This window comes from Macaca thibetana, chromosome 1 (genome assembly GCF_024542745.1).
Source record: "Macaca thibetana thibetana isolate TM-01 chromosome 1, ASM2454274v1, whole genome shotgun sequence".
Lineage (NCBI taxonomy): Eukaryota > Metazoa > Chordata > Mammalia > Primates > Cercopithecidae > Macaca > Macaca thibetana.
This window is the reverse complement of record NC_065578.1, coordinates 184,219,849-184,239,648: the sequence shown is the minus strand read 5'-3', so window position 1 is coordinate 184,239,648 and position 19,800 is coordinate 184,219,849. Positions and strand designations below refer to the sequence as shown.

The 19,800-nt window shown below is 52.0% G+C and overlaps 1 protein-coding gene across 2 annotated transcripts; it reads left to right on the top strand.

Annotated features, from left to right (window-relative positions):
- The first annotated feature begins 1,028 nt into the window (after positions 1 to 1,028).
- On the top strand, positions 1,029 to 19,087 carry TOR3A (torsin family 3 member A). Of its 2 annotated transcripts, XM_050783458.1 has the most exons (7): positions 1,029 to 2,041; positions 2,594 to 2,707; positions 5,555 to 5,820; positions 7,798 to 7,976; positions 15,209 to 15,333; positions 16,090 to 16,258; positions 18,902 to 19,087. In XM_050783458.1, exons 1-7 carry the CDS (start codon positions 1,768 to 1,770, stop codon positions 19,008 to 19,010), a joined length of 1,236 nt encoding a protein of 411 aa, XP_050639415.1. In that variant the 5' UTR covers positions 1,029 to 1,767; the 3' UTR covers positions 19,011 to 19,087. The 2 variants fall into 2 exon arrangements, with proteins under 2 accessions (XP_050639415.1, XP_050639423.1); XM_050783466.1 differs by lacking the exon at positions 18,902 to 19,087 and having other exon boundaries at positions 16,090 to 17,122.
- Positions 19,088 to 19,800: the final 713 nt, after the last annotated feature.

Genomic DNA, 19,800 nt, shown 5'->3' with positions numbered 1-19,800 from the left:
GTAATCACTATGATAGACTGCCATTCAGACTGAAGCGACATTTGTTGAGTGAGTTAATTTTTTTTTTTTTTGAGATGGAGTCTTGTGCTGTCACCCAGGCTGGAGTGCAGTGGCACGATCTTGGCTCACTGCAACCTCCGCGCCCTGGATTCAAGCCATTCTCCTGCCTCAGCCTCCTGAGTAGCGGGGATTACAGATGCGCGCCATCACACTCCGCTAATTTTTGTATTTTTAGTAGAGACTGGGTTTCGCCATGTTGGCCAGGCTGGTCTCGAACTCCTGATTTCGGGTGATCCGCCCTCCTCGGCCTTCTAAAGTGCTAGGATTACAAGCCTAAGCCACCGCACCCGGCCTAATTTGTTTGGTTTTCCAGTAAGCACTGTGGTGTATGTGCTGTTAATTGTCTCTGGTGGACTCCACAAGCTTAATGTACACAGTGCTGGGCTGGTGCCATGGCTGCTTCTCTGAAAAGTTTTTGACATCACACCGAATGGCTGAGACACTACGAACATTTTACTTTTCATCTCAACCTTGTGTCCTAGCAAAGGTGCTTGTCTAGTTTCTGTAGCTGTTTGAATGAAAGGCGCAAATTTGGTGTGCTGCTGAGAATGGAGCAGACCTGGCACTGGGTGTGATCTAAGAGACGGGGGTGAAGAGATGAGTCAAGTTGCCTGTGACATTTGTGACACATGGTGCTCAGATTCACCTTGCTGTCTGGAGGGCCCACCCTCAAAGCCACTAAACATACGACATTAGCCAAGTCCTCTGATCTCTCTAGACAGCAGTTTTCTCCTAAGACAAGATGGCTTTTTGGCCATTGGCTGAAGTAAGCCAGGTGATTTTAAACAATGCATTAAGCTCTTCTGAAATCTAACAGCCTTGTTCCAAGCTGCTCGCTGTGGAGAAGACAGCGCTGAGGGAAAGAGGCCCTGTAGTCTTTTGCCAGTGGTGTCGGATGGGCTACTCAGTCCCAGCACTTGAAAGTTGCAAACCTAGTCAAGAAAGTGCACACAGTACTTCACCTTTTTATGAGATATAATTACATTGACATGACGCCTTATGATTTACCCGTGACTCGGGGGGTTTCCAAAATCCAAACACTTCCAGACTGGGGCCCGTCAATCAGCTTCCTCTTGCTTTTCGTGGACTCCCAAACTGTGGAAACCTGCTGGTGTTTTGCTGCGGTTTCATTTCCCTCTGCGGAGGAGCCAGGGCAACCTCGGCCAGACAGGCACCCAGCTGCGCCCTTCTTTCCAGGGCCTCTTCACTCAGCTGACTCTCCTGGCCTGCCTAATGCTCCTGGCTGAGACGGTGTCCCGGCTTCCTCTAACAGGTTGGCGAGAAGTTGATCTGCAAACGCGAGGCAGAGCAGGAGTGTCCTTATTCGGTAGGCCTCTGATGGGCCACCAGGTCCGTCCGAAAGTCCTAGCCGAGTGATTGACAGTGGCCATTTCAAAGCCTGATTTCACCTTTGCAACCACAATCACGACCCAGAATAAACTGCTTCCAGGAAGCCAGTTAGTTGCACCTTGCCTGAAGTCAGTCTCCGGACTGCCTCTTAGGACCCCCGCCAGGGTTTCGGGTTCCCGCCTGGGTCACGTGTACGGAGGCTGCCAGTGCGCACTCAGCCCGGCCCGCCGGTCGCCAGAGCAACACCAATCCCGGGTTCACTCCCGCCTCGGAAGTGCGGTCCCCGCCCGACAGCCCCCGGCTTAAGGGAGCCTGGCTAGGCCGGCAGCCAGAGGGTCCCGCAGCTTGGGGCCGGCCATGCTTCGCGGCTCGTGGCGCCAGCTTTGGCTCTTTCTCCTGTTGCTGCTGCTGCTGCTGCTGCTCCCGGGCGCGCCTGAGCCCCGCGGCACCTCCAGGCCGTGGGAGGGAACCGACGAGCCGGGCTCGGCCTGGGCCTGGCCGGGCTTCCAGCGCCTGCAGGAGCAGCTCAGGGCGGCCGGCGCCCTCTCCAAGCGGTACTGGACGCTCTTCAGCTGCCAGGTGTGGCCGGACGACTGTGACGAGGACGAGGAGGCAGCCGCGAGGCCCCTGGGTAAGACCCCGTCCCCGCGGCCCGCCGTTCGCTGCGGAGCAGAGTGCGATCCGGGCGCGGCTGTGGTCGCCTCGCTCCTGCCCCGGGCGACGTCAGGGCCCGCAGTTCTGCTCCGCTCAGCCGCCGGTACCGGCTGTAGGCGGGGGCAGCCTCCGCGGAGCAGGGAGCCCCATCACCGCTCCGGCCCCACTCGCATCCCCGGTGCCGCCCCCTGCGGCCTGGCTGCCTGTCCCCTGCCGCCCCTCATCCCCGCGCTTTCCAGACTCGCTTGCACCGCCTGTGCCGTCTCCCAGCCCACCCTGGCGTTATTCGAAGGTGCTGCTCTTGACAGCTCTAGGGAACGTCCGCTGTGGACATGCCTGGTGACTGCCGTCTCCCTTGCTGCTTTTGGACGCAGGGCTTGAGGACCGACAGTGGGCTGAGCTGGGGCTGGCAGTTGGAATCTGAGTTCTGGGTGTCGCTCTGTCCCTGACAAATTGTGTGGCAACGTTGCCGCATCACTGTCGAGCTCCGGATGGTCTCCTCTCGGTCTCACAGCTCTTCCTTTTCCAGGCTGGCGCCTTCCCCTGTTGGGCCAGCGGTACTTGGATCTCCTGACCACGTGGTACTGCAGCTTCCAAGACTGCTGCCCCGGTGGGGATTGCAGAATCTCCAACAACTTTACAGGTTGGACCTCGCATGGCTTCAAGGGACTAGGGATCTGTGGGGAGGGGACGCAGTCCGGGGGAAATGGTTAGATGCAAGGGACCTTTCGTCATCCTGTCCAACCTCCCCACAAGCAGGAACTTCTGCCACAGTCTGAGGTTTTGAAGGAGTACCAAATGCTTGAGAGTCAGGGAAGCCCCTTTTTAGCCTCTAGCTTAATAGCCCAGGCAAACTGAGCTGTTTCGTGCATCTTGAGGATCCATGGGAATGCCATGAACACATCACACTCAGCTAAGCTGGGAGGAGGGAACAGGCCCATCATTACCACCGTGTGTCCCCTGTCTAAACAGGTTTTCCTCTGCTCATTTGTCAGCTACCCCCACCATGTCCTCCCGCATCCCTGAGAGCGTTTCCAAGGAGAAGAGAATACCTAATATCTGTTATACATACCAGGCACTGTGCTAAGAGTTTCAAAGGGATTAACTTATAATCCAACATCTCCTTTGATCTCTAGGAGAGTCAGGCCCAGAGCACCTTGTTTCACTCTAAACAGAAACAGGGACCTCTCAGAGGGGCTGGAACTATCCAGTGAGAGAACTGATCAGAAATTCTGGGTTATGATTACAAGTGTCCCTTTCTTTTTTTTTTTTTTTTTTTTTTTGAGACAGAGTCTTGCTTTGCATCCACACTGGAGTGCAGTGGTGCGATCTCAGCTTACTGCACCCTCTGCCTCCCGGGTTCAAGCAATTTTCCTGCCTCAGCCTCCCGAGTAGCTGGGATTACAGGTGCCCACCACCACGTCCGGCTAATTTCTGTAGTTTTAGTAGAGACGTGGTTTCACCATGTTGGCCAGGCTGGTCTTGAACTCCTGACCTTGTGATCTGCCCACCTCGGCCTCCCAAAGTGCTGGGATTACAGGTGTGAGCCACTGCACCCGGCAACCAGTATTTTCTAATTAGTTTGGGTGACTTGATTTGCATATTGCAGTTGATTTGCATTTTCATTCTCACAAGGTCATCTTTGGCCCCATGTTCTGAAACCTATTCAGACATTTGCAAAAGCTTCCTCTCTTTTCCCCAGGAGCAATTTCTTACCCAGAGTTCTGATCCCAGCTCCTTCAGTCTCCATAAATGAGGCCCACCTTAGATATTTAGGTCACTTAATTGGCCAAAATGCCAATAACACAGTGTTTTTAGGGACACAGTCTGGCTCAGGACAGAAGATAGGAGTACATACAGGTCAGGAAGTCTGAATTTGGATCACTGCTGACTTGGATAAGACCCTAGGTGGCAATTAGCGAGTTACTTTCTGCCCTCAACTACGTTGTGCCCTCAACATGCCTGTTCGACAAAGGCCTGGATATCCAAATTGTTGTGGCCGGGGAATCAGAGACTCCTCCACTGGATTCCTAGTCTTGCCTCTTCCTTGCTGGCAGAGTCCTTCCCAAGTGTCCATTTCCTCAGCTGTATTTTATTTTATTTCTTTTATTTATTTATTTTGAGACCAAGTCAGTCTCTGTCACCCAGGCTGGAGTGCGGTGGCGTGATCTCGGCTCACTGCAACCTCCGCCTCCCAGATTCAAGCGATTCTCTTCCCTCAGCCTCCCAAGTAGCTGGGATTATAGGCGCACGCCACCATGCTTGGCTCATTTTTGTATTTTTAGTAGAGATGGGGTTTTGCCACATTGACCAGGCTGATCTCGAACTCCTGACCTCAGGTGATCCACCCACCTCGGCCTCCCAAAGTGCTGGGATTACAGGCGTGAGCCACCTCGCCCAGCCAGTTTCTTCAGCTTTAAATGGGAATAATAATGCCTGCCTTGCAGAATTGTGAAGACTAAACGTAAAACACTTAGCCCAGTTCTGAATACAGAGAAAACAGCAAATGTTAATTTTCTTCTATGTCACTACTACTTTTGGAGCAATGTGTGATACCCTCAACGTTTTATCATAGACCTTGACCTCCCAAGGCTCCAGAATACACGCTCTGGGCTGGCTTGAGGTGTTCAACCAATTGATCCTGGATTTGGAGTGCTCACCCACAGCTGGCAGCACACCCTCCCTGCCTCCACTGTGGCTCCTGGTAGCCCCATCTCCAAATCCTACAACCTCAGGTCTGAGAGGAAGTTAGGCCTAGCGGAGGGCTTTGCACACTGGAGCTGCTCTCAACAAGTGTCGGCTGAATTGAATGAGAATGAATAAAATCAAGCTTCTGCATGAAACAGGGAGCCCTGAAACCAAGGGATGGGAGCAGCCTCAGGACATGGGGGACAGGATTCCTCCCTAGACAGGTCTGTGCCAACTGCTCTGGGTATGTGCAGGATCTTCAGGAAGGGTGATTCCTCTGTCTCCCTAAGTCCCATCTTTATTTCCCAAACTCTTCAAAAAGTAGTCCTTGAGGCCAGGCATGGTGGTTCACGCCTGTAATCCCAGCACTTCGGGAGGACGTGGCGGGCGGATCACGAGGTCAGGAGTTCCAGACCAGCCTAGCCAACACGGTGAACCCCATCTCTACTAAAAATACAAAAGTTAGCCGGGCATGGTGGCGGGCACCTGTAATCCCAGCCATTCAGGAGACTGAGGCAGGAGAATCGCTTGAACCAGGGAGGCGGAGCCGAGATTGCACCACTGCACTCTAGCCTGGGTGACAGAGCAAGACTTCCTCTCAAAAAAGAAAAAGGAAAGAAAGTAGTCCTTGCATCCCTTCTGCTACAAAGTCTGCCTTCTGTCTGCTTATTATGCCAAACAGGAGGAGTAACTGATCCCAACCAAGAGAGATTCAGAGTTGCTTGGTTTCCGGGCTGCTGGCTGCTGTGGTGGATGCGCCTCTGTGTGCCTTTTGCTGTGACTGCCTCTTTCTCGTCCTTAGGCTTAGAGTGGGACCTGAACGTGCGGCTGCATGGCCAGCATTTGGTCCGGCAGCTGGTCCTAAGAACAGTGAGGGGCTACTTAGAGACGCCCCAGCCAGACAAGGCCCTTGCTCTGTCGTTCCACGGCTGGTCTGGCACAGGCAAGAACTTCGTGGCACGGATGCTGGTGGAGAACCTGTATCGGGATGGGCTGATGAGTGACTGTGTCAGGATGTTCATCGCCACGTTCCACTTTCCTCACCGCAAATATGTGGACCTGTACAAGGTGAGGCCGACCAGGGCTGGGGTGAGGCCTCTGTGCTGGGAGGAAGACCCTTCTGCCAGCCCTTCCTTGCAAGGAAGTGGGCTCTGGAGAAGCCTGGGGAGGTGGGGACAGGTGGCAGAACCTGTGACAGAGCCACTCACTCGGTCCACTCCTCACGGAGGCCCTGAGCATCTGGTGGGGACTGGTGTTCCAAACACCCCCCACTGCTCTGTCCCCCGAATAGTCACACTCGAGAGGCTGGACGCTGCACTTAAGCAGGGACGCTGCATGTTGATTTTTGTTGTAGAAGTATTGAAATGTCACAGGCAGTGTAGAACAGAGAAAAGCAAAAACTATCGGACTGTCCACATGGGCACACCCTTGTCAACTAAGGAGAGTTAGCATTTTATGTGCTGCCTTTGGTGCGGAACGTTTCCCCAGGCTGTCATTGTAACTACATTGGACAGAGAGTGGCATATCCTGCCTTTTTAAAAAACGGGTCTATTGGCCGGGCGCAGTGGCTCACGCCTGTAATCCCAACACTTTGGGAGGCTAAGGTGGGCAGATCACAAGGTCAGAAGATCGAGACCATCCTGGCTAAGACGGTGAAACCCCGTCTCTACTAAAAATACAAAAAATTAGCCGGGCGTGGTGGCGGGCGCCTGTAGTCCCAGCTGCTGGGGAGGCTGAGGCAGGAGAATGGCGTGAACCCAGGGGGTGGAGCTTGCAGTGAGCCGAGATCGCACCACTGCACGACAGAGTGAGACTCCGTCTCAAAAAAAAAAAACAGGCCTATCCTATCTTATATGATTTTCCACGTCTTCCCGTATCGGCTTATTATATAACAGCAAGTGGATGGACAGAAATTTCCTTGGCTGTTCTGCCGTTTGGGTTTCTTCTACTAATTCAGCCATGTAGTATTGAAAACATACCAGAAGAGCCGGACAGAAATGACTGCACCTGTCTTTGGCTTTCTGTTCTGGTATCTGGAATGTGTTCACCTGGGAAGATTATGTCAGTGTCTGAGGACAGGGACTGCCCACGTCTCCTGGCAGTTTCCATATGGCTTTGGAGGGCAGGGGCAGGCTGAGCTGGCCTCTCCAGGAAGAACTATTTGGCTTAGACTGTGGCAAAACTGCTGCAGCCCCAGCTTCCCCGCTCTGAAAACTGGCATGTGCACAGCCCTACACCTCACACTTTCCCCCACACAGGTGCACCCAGTAGACAGGAGTGTAGGCTCTGGGGTGGGAGCTGGGCCTGAATAATATATTCCCTGCCCATTTTGATGAACATTGCAAAGAACCATCTTTTCACTTGAGGGTTTACTATCTTGCCTGGGACAAAGAACCCTCCGCAGCCCCTTGCAGGAGCGAAGTCGGATGTTGGTTGGGCCCAGTGAGTCCTTCAGCAGGCTTCCCCCCTGAGATCTCGGCCCAGCCAGGGTGCCCGTGGGCGCTGTGCACCCGGGAGTTCAGGGCAGGGGACTGTGACTGCCTCTAGGCACATGAGCCTCTTCTTGCCCATCACCCCTGTGTTAAAGCCCAACTCCTACCCACCCCCTGGGAATAGACCCCGAGCTTAAACAGGGAAGTTGCGCCTGGATTTTTTTGTTGTAGAAGTAATGAAATTTTGCAGGCAGTGTGGACATTATTAGCTCGGGGATGGGACCTAGTCCTGGAGAGGAGAAAGCAGGGCTGGAGCAGGGGCCCCTTCTCAAGGGCAGAAGGGCTTCTCCCCACTCCTTTCTAGGCTCTTTCCTAGTCCCCAGGCTGGCTTCACCTTGTTTAGCTTTCAACCCTCAGGGTGCTTGAGAATCACCTGAGAGCTGGTCAGATGCAAATGTCCTAGGCCTTCCCCCAGAGCTTGGATTTGATAGGTTCGAGGGGGTGAAACCCAGCCCCAAGGAGTCCATTGCACATGCCCAGGGGAAACCACGCCCTCAAGGCCAGAGGCGGAAGGAGTCGCCAGTTCCCCAGCTGCTCCCTATATCCCGTGCAGGAGCAGCTGATGGGCCAGATCCGGGAGACGCAGCAGCTCTGCCACCAGACCCTGTTCATCTTCGATGAGGCTGAGAAGCTACACCCAGGGCTGCTGGAGGTCCTTGAGCCACACTTAGAACGCCGGGCCCCTGAGGGCCACAGGGCCGAGTTTACATGGACTATCTTTCTGTTTCTCAGGTGGGTTCTGGGGAACAGTAGTCAGGAGGGCTGGGGGAGGGGAAGATACTAGCTGGCAGTGGAGGCTTCCATACGCCCCCAGGTTCAGAACCTTTTCCTCAAGAAAAAACAGCACAAACTCTGGTACAGAAAGCAGCAGCCAGCTGTGATGGCTCACACCTGTAATCCCAGCACTTTGGGAGGCCAAGGTGGCCGGGTCCCTTGAGTCCAGGAGTTCAAGACCAGCCTGGGCAACACAGCGAAACCCTATCTCTACAAAAAGTACAAAAATTAGCTGGGCGTGGTGACGTGTGGTCCCAGATATTTGGGAGGCTGAGGTGGGAGAATCGCTTGAACCCAGGAGGTGGGGGTTGCAGTGAGCTGAGATCGGGCCACTGCACTCCAATCTGGGTGACAGATTTTTTGAAACAAATTCCCAAGGCAAGCCTGGTTAGAGAACGGCATAGTCTCCCATCAAGTCCAACATGGCCATTTCTTCCTCCAGCCTTGGAAGGTCTATTTCTGCTCCAATCATGAGAAGTCATCACTGGCTTAAAATCCAGGGCATACGGGTTGAGAGAAACCCATGCTTCCTCTGAGTACCTGTAGTTCAGTTGTGACACTGCCACGCAGGACCCAGTCACTGAATCACGGCACTGTGGGTCCTGTACTTTTGTTGACATGTCTTTGCGGGAAGACAACTTAGAAATAACTTGTCCAACCTCATCTTTTTGCAGAGGCTCCAACTGGGGGAGTCCTGCGTCTGTTACAAGTTGAGTTTGGGTCCTTGTTGACCCAATTCGAAGGCTTCACAATAGCTCGAGCCTCGGTAGGAGTCAAACCAAGTGCTTTCTTCCCAACTCCACTCCGGCCTCGCCTTCCCCAGGCCAGCACTTGCTTGCTGGGGGGTTTTCCCAAGCTGCAGGGTGCACTTTGTGAGGATGGGGAAGTTGGTGGGGAGATGCTGATTTTCATCCTAGCTTGGGGAGTGTGGAGGGGTGAAGGGGTGAGCTGTGGAGGGCACATCTTGTTTCAGTGTGGATTCACAAGAAGAACTGAAACGGGCCAGGTGCGGTGGCTCACGCCTATAATCCCAGCACTTTGGGAGGCTGAGGCGGGTGGATCACCTGAGGTCAGGAGTTCCAGACCAGCCTGTTTCTACTAAAAATACAAAAATTAGCTGGGTGTAGTGGCAGGCGCCTGGAATCCCAGCTACTAGGGAGGCTGAGGCAGGAGAATCACCTGAACCTGGGAGGCAGAGGTTGCAGTGAGCTGAGACCATGCCATTGCACTCTAACCTGGGCAACGAGAGAGACTCTGTCTGTAAAAAAAAAAAAAAAAGTGAAACAGGTTTAAACCATTGCTGACTTGGGATTTCTGTGTGGTGGCAGGCAGCCCTCCTGGTCTGTAGGTGAAGCTGTGGAGACTTAGAATGCATTGCGAAGTGGGAGGGGAGTGGGGCGCCCAGGGTGACTTTTTTTTTTTTTTTTTTTTTTTTTTTTTTTGAGACGGAGTCTCGCTCTGTCACCCAGGCTGGAGTGCTGTGGCCGGATCTCAGCTCACTTCAAGCTCCGCCTCCCGGGTTCCCGCCATTCTCCTGCCTCAGCCTCCCGAGTAGCCGGGACTACAGGCGCCCGCCACCTCGCCCGGCTAGTTTTTTTTTGTATTTTTTAGTAGAGACGGGGTTTCACCGTGTTAGCCAGGATGGTCTCGATCTCCTGACCTCGTGATCTGCCCGTCTCGGCCTCCCAAAGTGCTGGGATTACAGGCTTGAGCCACCGCGCCCGGCCTGGGTGACTTTTAAGAGAGAGCTCTCTTGCATGATTTGAGTGCCCAGAACCAGGAGGTGAGGACAGTACATTCTTCTAATTAGTTTTTATCCCCACGTTCTGTACTGTTTATTTCCCACCTTCGGAGGCAGCTGGGCTCACCTCTCCTCCTGTTATAGGGAGTCAGGTGGAGGCTGCAACATGCATATGAGCCCAAACAGAGGAGTCACCTGGGTGCTCTGTGGTTTCTCCCCTTGAGCCCTGGGTTGGGGAGTCAGGGGACCCTCTGAACCACCGATGTGGAAGCCAGTCCTTCCCACGGCACGGAGCGAAGCGTGGTGACCCAGCCTCAGGCCTCCCTTTCGCTTCCACAGGGATCTCTCTTGCACTGAGTGTCTTCCTCCTCCCTTTCCCCGTCAGGGGTCTCCTGGCTTCAGGTGGTGCCAGCCACACAGACTCTCCCACCCACTTCTCAGCTTATAAAACCTCACCTGGGCCATGATTGCCTAATGCGACCCGGTGACCTTGCAGTCTCTAGGCAAATGTTAGCCTTTGTAGTATTTTGGCCGTCGACCCGACGGCAGCACCCTCCAGCCCCTCACCAGCCGCCTGGCCTTTCTCCCCATGACCCAGCCTCGGTGGACTGTCCGAGGCCACGTGATTGTGGGCGGCATGGGGCGGGGCCTGCGGGAAAGCCGTCTGCAAGACTCCTCCATGCCACAGCAGGGTGGGGAGGTCTCCCAGGAGCCTTTGAGCTCCAGGGAGGAGGATGTGTAACTGACAAGGATGTAAAGGACAGATTAAAAAGATGTGGCCTTGGGTTCTAGTGGCTCTGGTGTGGGCCTGTGCCCAGCCTTTACGAGCCAGAGGTCCCCCTCCAGCCGAGGGCTGGGCTGACAGTCTGTCCCCAGGCTGTCCAGGGTGGCAGCCTCTCAACCTCTGAGGTTCTCAGGTAGTCAGCCTGTTTTTTTCTTTTTTTTGTCTTTTTTTTTTTTTCCTTTTTTGTGGAGAACGGGGTCTCGCTATATTACCCAGGCAGGTCTTGAACTGGGCTCAAGCTATCCTCCTGCCTCTGCCTCCCTGACAGCTGGGATTACAGGCGTGAGCCACCGCGCCCGGCCCAGCCTGTTGTTTTTTGAGACAGAGTCTCGCTCTGTCACCCAGGCTGGAGTGCAGTGGCGTGATCTCAGCTGACTGCAGCTTCCACCTACTGTCATAGCATTTAGAATACAGTCCATACTCTTTTCTCTGGCTTCCAACGCTGATCTGATCCAGCCTCCCTCCCTGACTCATCTCCTAATCTCTCAGCTGGTGTGTGCCAGCCCCACCAACCTTAATTTCTCAAGCATGCTGGTCTGTTCGCATCCGAGGGCCTCTAGCTATTCACCCAAATCTGCTCTCTCTGACTGGGTGTGATGGCTAACATCTGTAATCCCAGAGCTTTGGGAGGCCAAGGTGGGACGATCACTTGAGCCCAGGAGTTCAAGACCAGCCTGGGCAACAAAGTAAGACCCCCATCTCTACAAAAAATCACAAAATTAGCCAGGCATGGTGATGTGTTCCTGTGATCCCAGCCACATGGGAGGTTGAGGCTGCAGTGAGCCATGTTTGCACCACTGCACTCCAACTTAGGCAACAGAACAAGACCCTGTCTCAAAACAAAAGCCAAACAACAAAAAAACAAAATCTCTCTCTTTACACAGTAATACGGTTGTAACCAGGCACAGTGCTACACTACATTTCCCAGCCTCCTTTGCAACAGACACAGCTATATGATCAAATCCTCTCAAATAGAACATGAACAGAAATGTGATCCATTCCTAGTCCGGCGATGGCTGGGAGGAGACACTGTGTTGACATTGGAGTTTCTGGACTTGATCTCTATAATGAGCTTCAATTAATCATCCCTTGTAATAAGGATTCTAGAGCATGAGAGAAAAGCACAGCTGATTCAAACTGCTAGAGTGACCAAGTCACACTGTAGGAAGAGCAGCAGTTTAATTCTGAAATAAATCCTAAACCTGCCATTTGAAGTGAGTCGCCAGTGGTTTTGCTGGCCTCCCCCTGGTGGCAGGAGAGAGGAGGTGGGAGCTGAAGCAGGGAGTTGAGTGTGGTGCTCAGAGCCTGTCCTTCATCCGGGCCAGGGAATCGGGGCCGGTGGCTGGGCATCAGAAAAGTAACATTACTTTGCCCACTTCTGCCAAATATAGAAGGCTGCAAGAATGGGCTCACACGGCAGGACAGGAACGTGGAACTCTGCGATCGGAGCTGCTGCCCTGTTCTCATGGGAGCTGCAAAGTGACTAGGGTAGTTAAAGCCTGTTTCCTTTGTGCTGTTGTCAGGAAAAGGAAAGAAAGGACTTTGAAAAATTATAGAACTACACAAATATAAATTATTCGTGGAGTCGTGGGCCTTGCGCCCCAGCCCCGTGTCTGTTGGCTGCCTGTTGACTAACGAGAGGACAGCTTAGATTGGTCCAGTCCTTACTTTATAAATGAGGACACTAAGGCTCAAAGAGATGATCGAGTCTATGTCTGTTCTTTAGGAAAGACAGAGCAGTTAGCATGGGGTTTGTTATCAGTAACCACCAGTTCTCTCTGGTGAGGCCTTAAGTCCCCTTCCTTTGGGGTCTTAGGGATAAGGCTGGTGAGATCAGCCCTGGCAGGGGCTGGAGGCAGGGGAGAGGGCTGGTTGGGAGAGGTGCCTTCTGGCTCCTCCAGACTTCCCAGTGATGCAGGCGGCTGTGGAAGGGAATTGAGGTGCTCCGGGAAGACTGTCTGTCTGAAGGTAGAATGCTGGTGCTGGAGTGGCGACCCTGAAGACGGGAGGGGTGGCGCATAGAGAGGGGCCCCAGGTTATGGGTCGGTGGGTGAGATTAAAGCCTGTAAAGTGGTGGAAGAAAAGGGACTTTGGCTGTGAGACAAAACAGGAGAGCTTGAGAAGGGTGGAGATGGTGCAGACACATGTGCAGAGATGTCCCTTTATTTACTAAAGGCCGTGTGCCTGATATGTGCAAAGCACTGGGGTTACAGAAATAAATAGGCCCAGCTTCCTGCCCCATGTGATGGGACCTCTCTTTACCCGCATCAGCACCTTACAGGATGGAGAAGGCCCTGGAGTCCGTGCCCCTGGGCTGGGGTGAGGGAGTATCACTGTGGGGTTTCACAGCATCCCAGATCCTGCCTTCAGCCTCTGCCAAGGTAAACAGTGCTACCTGCCTCCTGTGGGGAATGCAGGATGGGCCAACACCCTGGCAGCAGACTCTTACCTCAGCTTACGCAATGGTGGCTGCTCCTGTGTGCACAGGTATGTGCCTGGAAGGCCTTCCTGCAGCAGCGGCAGTGTCGGCAAGTGGAAGAGGGTTGTGAGCTGCTTCTCGGGGGAGGCCTGGCTGAGCAACTGACCTTGAGCAAGCACTGCAGATGGCCCTTGTACCTGCCGGGCTCCTCCAGCTGGGAGCTCTCAACCCCTGGTAAATTCTGGTTGTGAAAAACACATTGGCACCTCCCCCTACGATGAGGCACCCAGTTGGACAACTTGGCAGTCCGGGCTTACCTGCATGGCAGGGAAGGATGCCTGCCCAGCTTTAGCGTCTACCCAATGGTGGAGGCAGGGAGGGAGAGAACCACACAGCTCCCCTCACTTCCCAGGAGCCCCCATGGAACAACAGGGTGTGGTCACAGGCTAAATGAGCAAAGATGTGAGTTAATATACTGGTGGGTGTCATGGGGGCTTTCAGAGCCGGGTAAGGAGGGAAAGAGATGGAGATACTGGTTCCCCACTCCTTAACCTGCCACCTGCCTTCCCTGTCCTTTACCCTACCTCATTCTACTGGACCTGAGGAAAACGCAAGGGGGGCTGAGGTAGGAGGATCACTTGAGCCTAGGAGTTCGAGACCAGCCTGAGGAACATAGTGAGACCTTGTGTCTACAAAAAAAAATTTTTTTAAATAGCGCCAGGCACACCTGTCATCCCAGCACTTTGGGAGGCTGAGGCGAGCAGATCAGCTGAGGGCAGGAGTTCAAGACCAGCCTGGCCAATATGGTGAAACCCTGTCTCTACTAAAAATACAAAAATTAGCTGGGCATTGTGGCACGTGCCTGTAATCCCAGCTACTTGGGAGGCTGAGGCAGGAGAATCTCTTGAATCCAGGAGGCAGAGGCTGCTGTGAGCTGAGATCATGCCACTGCACTCCAGCCTGGGCAACAAGAGTGAAACTCCGTCTCAAGAAAAAAAAAAAAAAAACAAATCTGGGTAGAGTGGCATGTACCTGCAGTCTCAGCTACTTAGGAGGTTGAGGTGAGAGGATTAGCTGAGCCTGGGGAGGTTGAGGCTGCAGTGAACCAAAATCACACCACTGTACTCCAATCTGGGTGACACAATGAGACTCCGTCTCCAAAGAGAGAGAAAGCACAGGGAAGTGCGAGTGCACTGATGTGGAGCTGGGCAAGGCCTCGGTTTCAGGAGCTGGTGGAGCTGGCAGAGGCTGCAGCCCAGGGAGGGAGGACAGCTCAGTGAGGTGGGGGAGAAGTACGCCTGGGCTGGGGAGGACGGAGGAGGTTCACGTCTCCACCACCTCTGTCCCAGCTTCCCTGCTGGTGGCTCTACGGTTGCTCTTCTCTCTCTATCCCCTTTCTCCCTCCTGTCTCTAACCCAAATTGCTTTCTGTGCTTCACACCCGTAATTCTAGTTGCCCAGTGATAGCACAACCTGAGAGAGATCACAGGCAAGCAAAAAACACTCAAATGTGTGTAAAACCAGGCTTTCATCTCTACCCTTCCATGTTCCACCTCTGTTAAGGGGGACAGCAAGCAGCTTGAGGCTAACACTTGTTGTTTCATGACCTCCTTTCACTTCTCACATCTATCAGTTACAGGGTTTTTCAATTGTGCCTCCATAACTAATTCTTAAATCCTCCTTTCCATCCCTTCTCCATGGTCCATAAGCTCAAGTCCATGTACATGGCAGACAAAGGCCTTCTCACCCTAGCCTTGGCCAACCTTTCATGCCTATGCTCCTCTGGCGCACCCAGGCCTGGACACATCCCTTCCTTGTCAAGTGTCTGATGGTCACTAATTGTTCTTTATTTGCTCAGAAGCCTCGTCCTCCCTCTGAAGCCTTCTCCTTAGAACTCACTCACTCCTCCATTAGCGCTTGCCACACTGTCCTGGAACCGAATACACGGATGCCCCTCAGACCACACAGAAGTAAAGAACCACATCTTACCATCTTCATGCTCCCTGCACTTAGCACAGTCTAAGTGTGCGTCAAAAGGGAACAAGAGAGAATGGGTGGCAAAGCTGGACAGTGTCTTCTGTGCAGATCTTTAGGTTGTGAGGTTGTGACAAGGTCTCCTGGAAGAGAGAGGTCCACGCCCCTCAGCCTCTATTCTTCCAGGCACCAATGCATTGGTTTCAGCGGTGAGATAACACATATGGAAGCTAAATATAAAGAAATGGGTTAACAAGCTCTTGTCTCTTTCAGTAATCTCAGGGGCGATATAATCAATGAGGTGGTCCTAAAGTTGCTCAAGGCTGGATGGTCCCGGGAAGAAATTACGATGGAACACCTGGAGCCCCACCTCCAGGCAGAGATTGTGGAGACCACAGGTAAGTAAGTGACTCAGTATGCCTCTGGTGAGAGCCACAGCTGGTGATAATTAGTTTGTTTGTTGGAATGTGTGTTTATGAGGTAGATAGGGTACTTGGGAACACAGAGGGCAGCCCATAATCATCTCACATTGTCAACCTTGGGTAGGCACAAGAAACGTGCCTGAACTCCTTTTCTGGAAATACTTGGAAGAGGAGTTTGCACGGGCCCCAACAACAGGCGCAGTGGTCTCTGAAGCCTGAGACTCTGAGTCTCACTTCAAGACTTTACCTAAAGGAGACACAGCTGTAGAGTTCTTGACACACACTGCAGACAGCACTCCTAGAGCTGAGAGAAGAGAGCCCACCTCACCCAGCCCTTCAGTTTGGGGGCACCTTAAAACTCCAGTTGGGGCCAGGTGCGGTGGCTCACACCTGTAGTCCCAGCACTTTGGAAGGCTGAGGCGGGCGGCTAACTTGAGTCCAGGAGATCTAGACCAGCATGGCCAACATGGTGAAACCCTCTCTCCAAAAAATACAAAAAACAGCCAGGTGTGGTGTGCGCCTGTGGTCCCAGTTACTCACAGGCTGAGATGGGAGGATCCCTTGAACCCAGGAGGTGGAGGCTGCAAGGAGCCCAGATCGCACCACTGTACTCCAGCCTGGTTGAGCAAGCCCCTGTTTAAAAGAAACAAACAGCAACCCCCCACCCCCCTCTAAATTCCAGCTAAGTTCAGTCCTAGGTCAGACTCCATGTAACTTTGGTCTTGATTTCAGACAATGGCTTTGGCCACAGCCGTCTTGTGAAGGAAAACCTGATTGACTCCTTCATCCCCTTCCTGCCACTGGAGTACCGTCACGTGAGGCTGTGTGCACGGGATGCCTTCCTGAGCCAGGAGCTCCTGTATACAGAAGAGACACTGGATGAAATTGCCCAGATGATGGTGTATGTCCCCAAGGAGGAACAACTCTTTTCTTCCCAGGGCTGCAAGTCTATTTCCCAGAGGATTAACTACTTCCTGTCATGAAGGCTAGAGGAAGACTTCCTGGAGCTCCCTTTCTTCCACTAACGGGACCCTGGGACCTGTAGGAGCACCCTGTTTGGGACTGTGAGCTGTTTGAGGGGCTGTGGACTGGCATCCAGCAGTCACTAACACACAACTGGTGTGTAAAAGGCAGGCCTTACATTAGAAGCTGAGCCAATCCTTTTTCTTTTTTTTCCTTTTCTTTTTTTTTTTTTTTGGGGGGTCCCACCGAGATAGGAACTTGGATTGCTGGATTCAAAAACAGACCCCATTCTTAAGATCACTTGGTGCCTTAAAGACACGCATTCCAAAGTGGAATGTGGTTGAAGAAAGTGGGCCAGGTGGTTGAAGACAGGCGTGTGGGAGCTCAGCAAATCCCAAAGGCTTATTATGACACTCCAGATGGTCTCCTTAGCATCTCAGCTCTTCTGCAAGGAAGAGCTTGGGTGTTGGGCCTCAAAGGCTGTAGAGTCCTTGGGTTAGAGAGCTGGGGAGAACGAAGTTCTGTGACCCAGGAGTGGCGAGTACACTCTAGGTTTACGGGCTGGTGGGCTTTCAAATTGGGACTCCCAGAGGAAAGCCGGGCTGCTTCTGTTGTGAGCAATCAGCCAAGAGCCTGAGGCTGAAGGGAAAAGTACACAGAGGAAGGTGTTTTACAAATCAGGTCAGTGTAGGCCAAGACTTATGGTCTACAGATTTTGGTGGGGGAGGGGGGAATCTTTTCAAAGACAACTGGGGGTCTTGACGTGTTAATGTAAAGATTAAAATTTTTGATTTTTCTAAAATCCTTGGCCTACTTTCTTACTGTTTCTGAGATCTAGCAAAATTTCAAACCTGATAATCCTGGTAAGGCCTGGCAGAGACAGGGTGGATGCTGGCACACATGGAGCTAGCAGGGTATGTGGCTGGTCTGCCCATCTAGTCAGTTTGCTTTGGGACCGCATCGGTGGAACCAAGTCATGCCAACCTCCTACTGAAGAGGCTTCCACAGCACATTGCTCTTACATGTGAAAATGTTCACTCCTGTACTCTCAGCTGTAAAAAGAAAAGCAGTCATTTTTGAGGATTAAATGGCACCGTGTAGACATGTAGCATTGTGCCTAAACAAAGTGTTCATTATGTGCCTTTCCCCTTCCTTCTTCCCTGTTTTTTACATATTACACACACACACACACACACACACACACACAGTCAGGGGCTCACTATGTTGCCCAGGCTGGTCTGGAACTCCTGAGCTATCTTCCTGCCTCAGCCTCCCAAAGTATTGGGCTTACAGGCATGAGCCACTGTGCCTAGCCTTTTCTTTCTTTTATCATCTCGTGTCCTTTCTTAATTTAAGCCTTCCTCACAGATTACCTGACATCAGGAGTTCAAGACCAGCCTGGCAAAGCTGGTGAAACCCCGTCTCTATTAAAAAAAATTAACCAGGTGTGGTGGCATGAGCCTATAGTCGCAGCTACTCGGGAGGCTGAGGCAGGAGAATCACTTGAGCCCAGGAGGTGGTGGGTGCAATGGTCTGAGATCACACCATTGCACTCCAGCCTGGGTGACAAGTGAAACTACATCTCAAAAAACAAAAAGCCTTCCTCAACCCTCTCTCCTTTAGTTCTTATCAAATGAAACACTTCTGTCTCTTCCACATTGAACAGTTTATTGTGCTCATTTACTCAATTGCCTCAAGGTTAGAAAGTACCTACCCTGAGCCACATTAGGTACTCAAATATTCAAATCAATGAAATAAAAGGGTTTTAGTTTCATACCACTCAAGGGATAAAAGTGGACTCAGCCTAACTATACAATCGGATGGAGCCAGTATCAGTGTTAGCTACTTACAGGTTTTCCGTCTCGAGCATCCCAGAAGATGCAAGCCACCCGATGCTACTGCACACCAGGCTCTAAACGCACTGAACACACTTGTTAAAGGGTAAGTCTCAGAGACAGAACAGGTGGCATCCGTTCCAGCACTGGCCAGCTGTGTTTGGCGTCATAAACAGAGGATCTGAACCTCCCACCTAGGGAACCAGGACAAGCAGCAGAATATAGTGGTTCCAAACACATTCTCTGGAGCCAGACTGCCAGGGCTGGAGCCATGGTTTCACCACTTACCACTGTGAGGCCACGGGAAAGCAGTTTAGCCTCCGTGTCCACTCCAGCATAACCGTACCTACCTCATAGGGTCGCTGGATGACATGAGTTCATTTTTATAAAGTGCCTATGAAACCGCTTTTGCAAAAATCATAAACTGAGAAAACTATGAGTGACATATCAGACCTAACTGACCCCATCTTGTTGCTAACCTCTAAACTGTCCTTGTTCATTCCTGGGCATAGGCCAAACTAGCTTTGGGAAGGATTTTTGTGTATAGTTTGTTTAAATAGCCCTTCCCAAAAAGGCTAAACCATTCTTGTAAAACAAATGAAAGGCCACTAAGCCAAGATGAGAGGAACTGGAATTCTTACCAGCCATTATTCTGGAGGTCATAAGATTTGCAACTTCCCCAATTACTCTTGAAGGTTAATGTCACTATTGTGAACCTAAGATTGGCCTTTTTGATGTCTTTCCAGGTTTTTCATTTCTAACAACCAGATGGCCCCACCTGGACCTGCCAACCAGTTCTGTGGCCCCCACCTAGGAACTGACTCAGCAGAAGAGAACAGCTTCGATTCTCCATGATTTTACTCACCAACTTATCCTTAAAAACTCTGACCCCCCCCATTTTCTGAGAGACTGATTTGGGTAATAATAAAACTCCGGTCTCTGGCACAGCCAGCTCTGCGTGAATTATTCTTTCACCATCGCAATTCTTCTGTCTTGATAAACTGGCTCTGTCTAGGCAGTGGGCGAACTCATCCCAGCACTGTGGAAGGCCGAGGTGGGTGGATCACTTGAGGTCAGGAGTTCGAGATCAGCCTGGCCAATATGGTGAAAGCCTGTCTCTACTAAAACTACAAAAATTAGCTGGGCATGGTAGCACGCACCTGTAGTCCCAGCTACTTGGGAGGCTGAGGCAGCAGAACTGCTTGAACCCGGGAGGCAGAGGTTGCAGTGAGCCGAGATCATGCCACTGCACTCCAGCCTGGGCAACGAAAGGAAACTCCATCTCAAAAAAAAAAAAAAAAAAATTGTAAGTTAAATCACATTGAGAGATTCTTGAAGATTCTAAAAACAAGACTTTCTAGACAACCAAAAATGAGTGGGAGAAAAGGACTGAAGGTGGAATGTGAGGAGGTGTATAAACTGCTGCTTACCAGCCAGTTTAATTAGGCCTCATGTATGCACAACTTGTGTATATTCTACCCATACCTAGTTAAGGTTACTTCTAAAAGCAGTAACTCATTCATAAAAAACTGAAGACCACATCAACCAGAATGGAACGTTATCCTGTGGGGTTCTACACCCACTCTATAAATGCTACATTGACTCAAAACACTTAGAACTTACTTGGAGTTGTCCTCAGAATGGA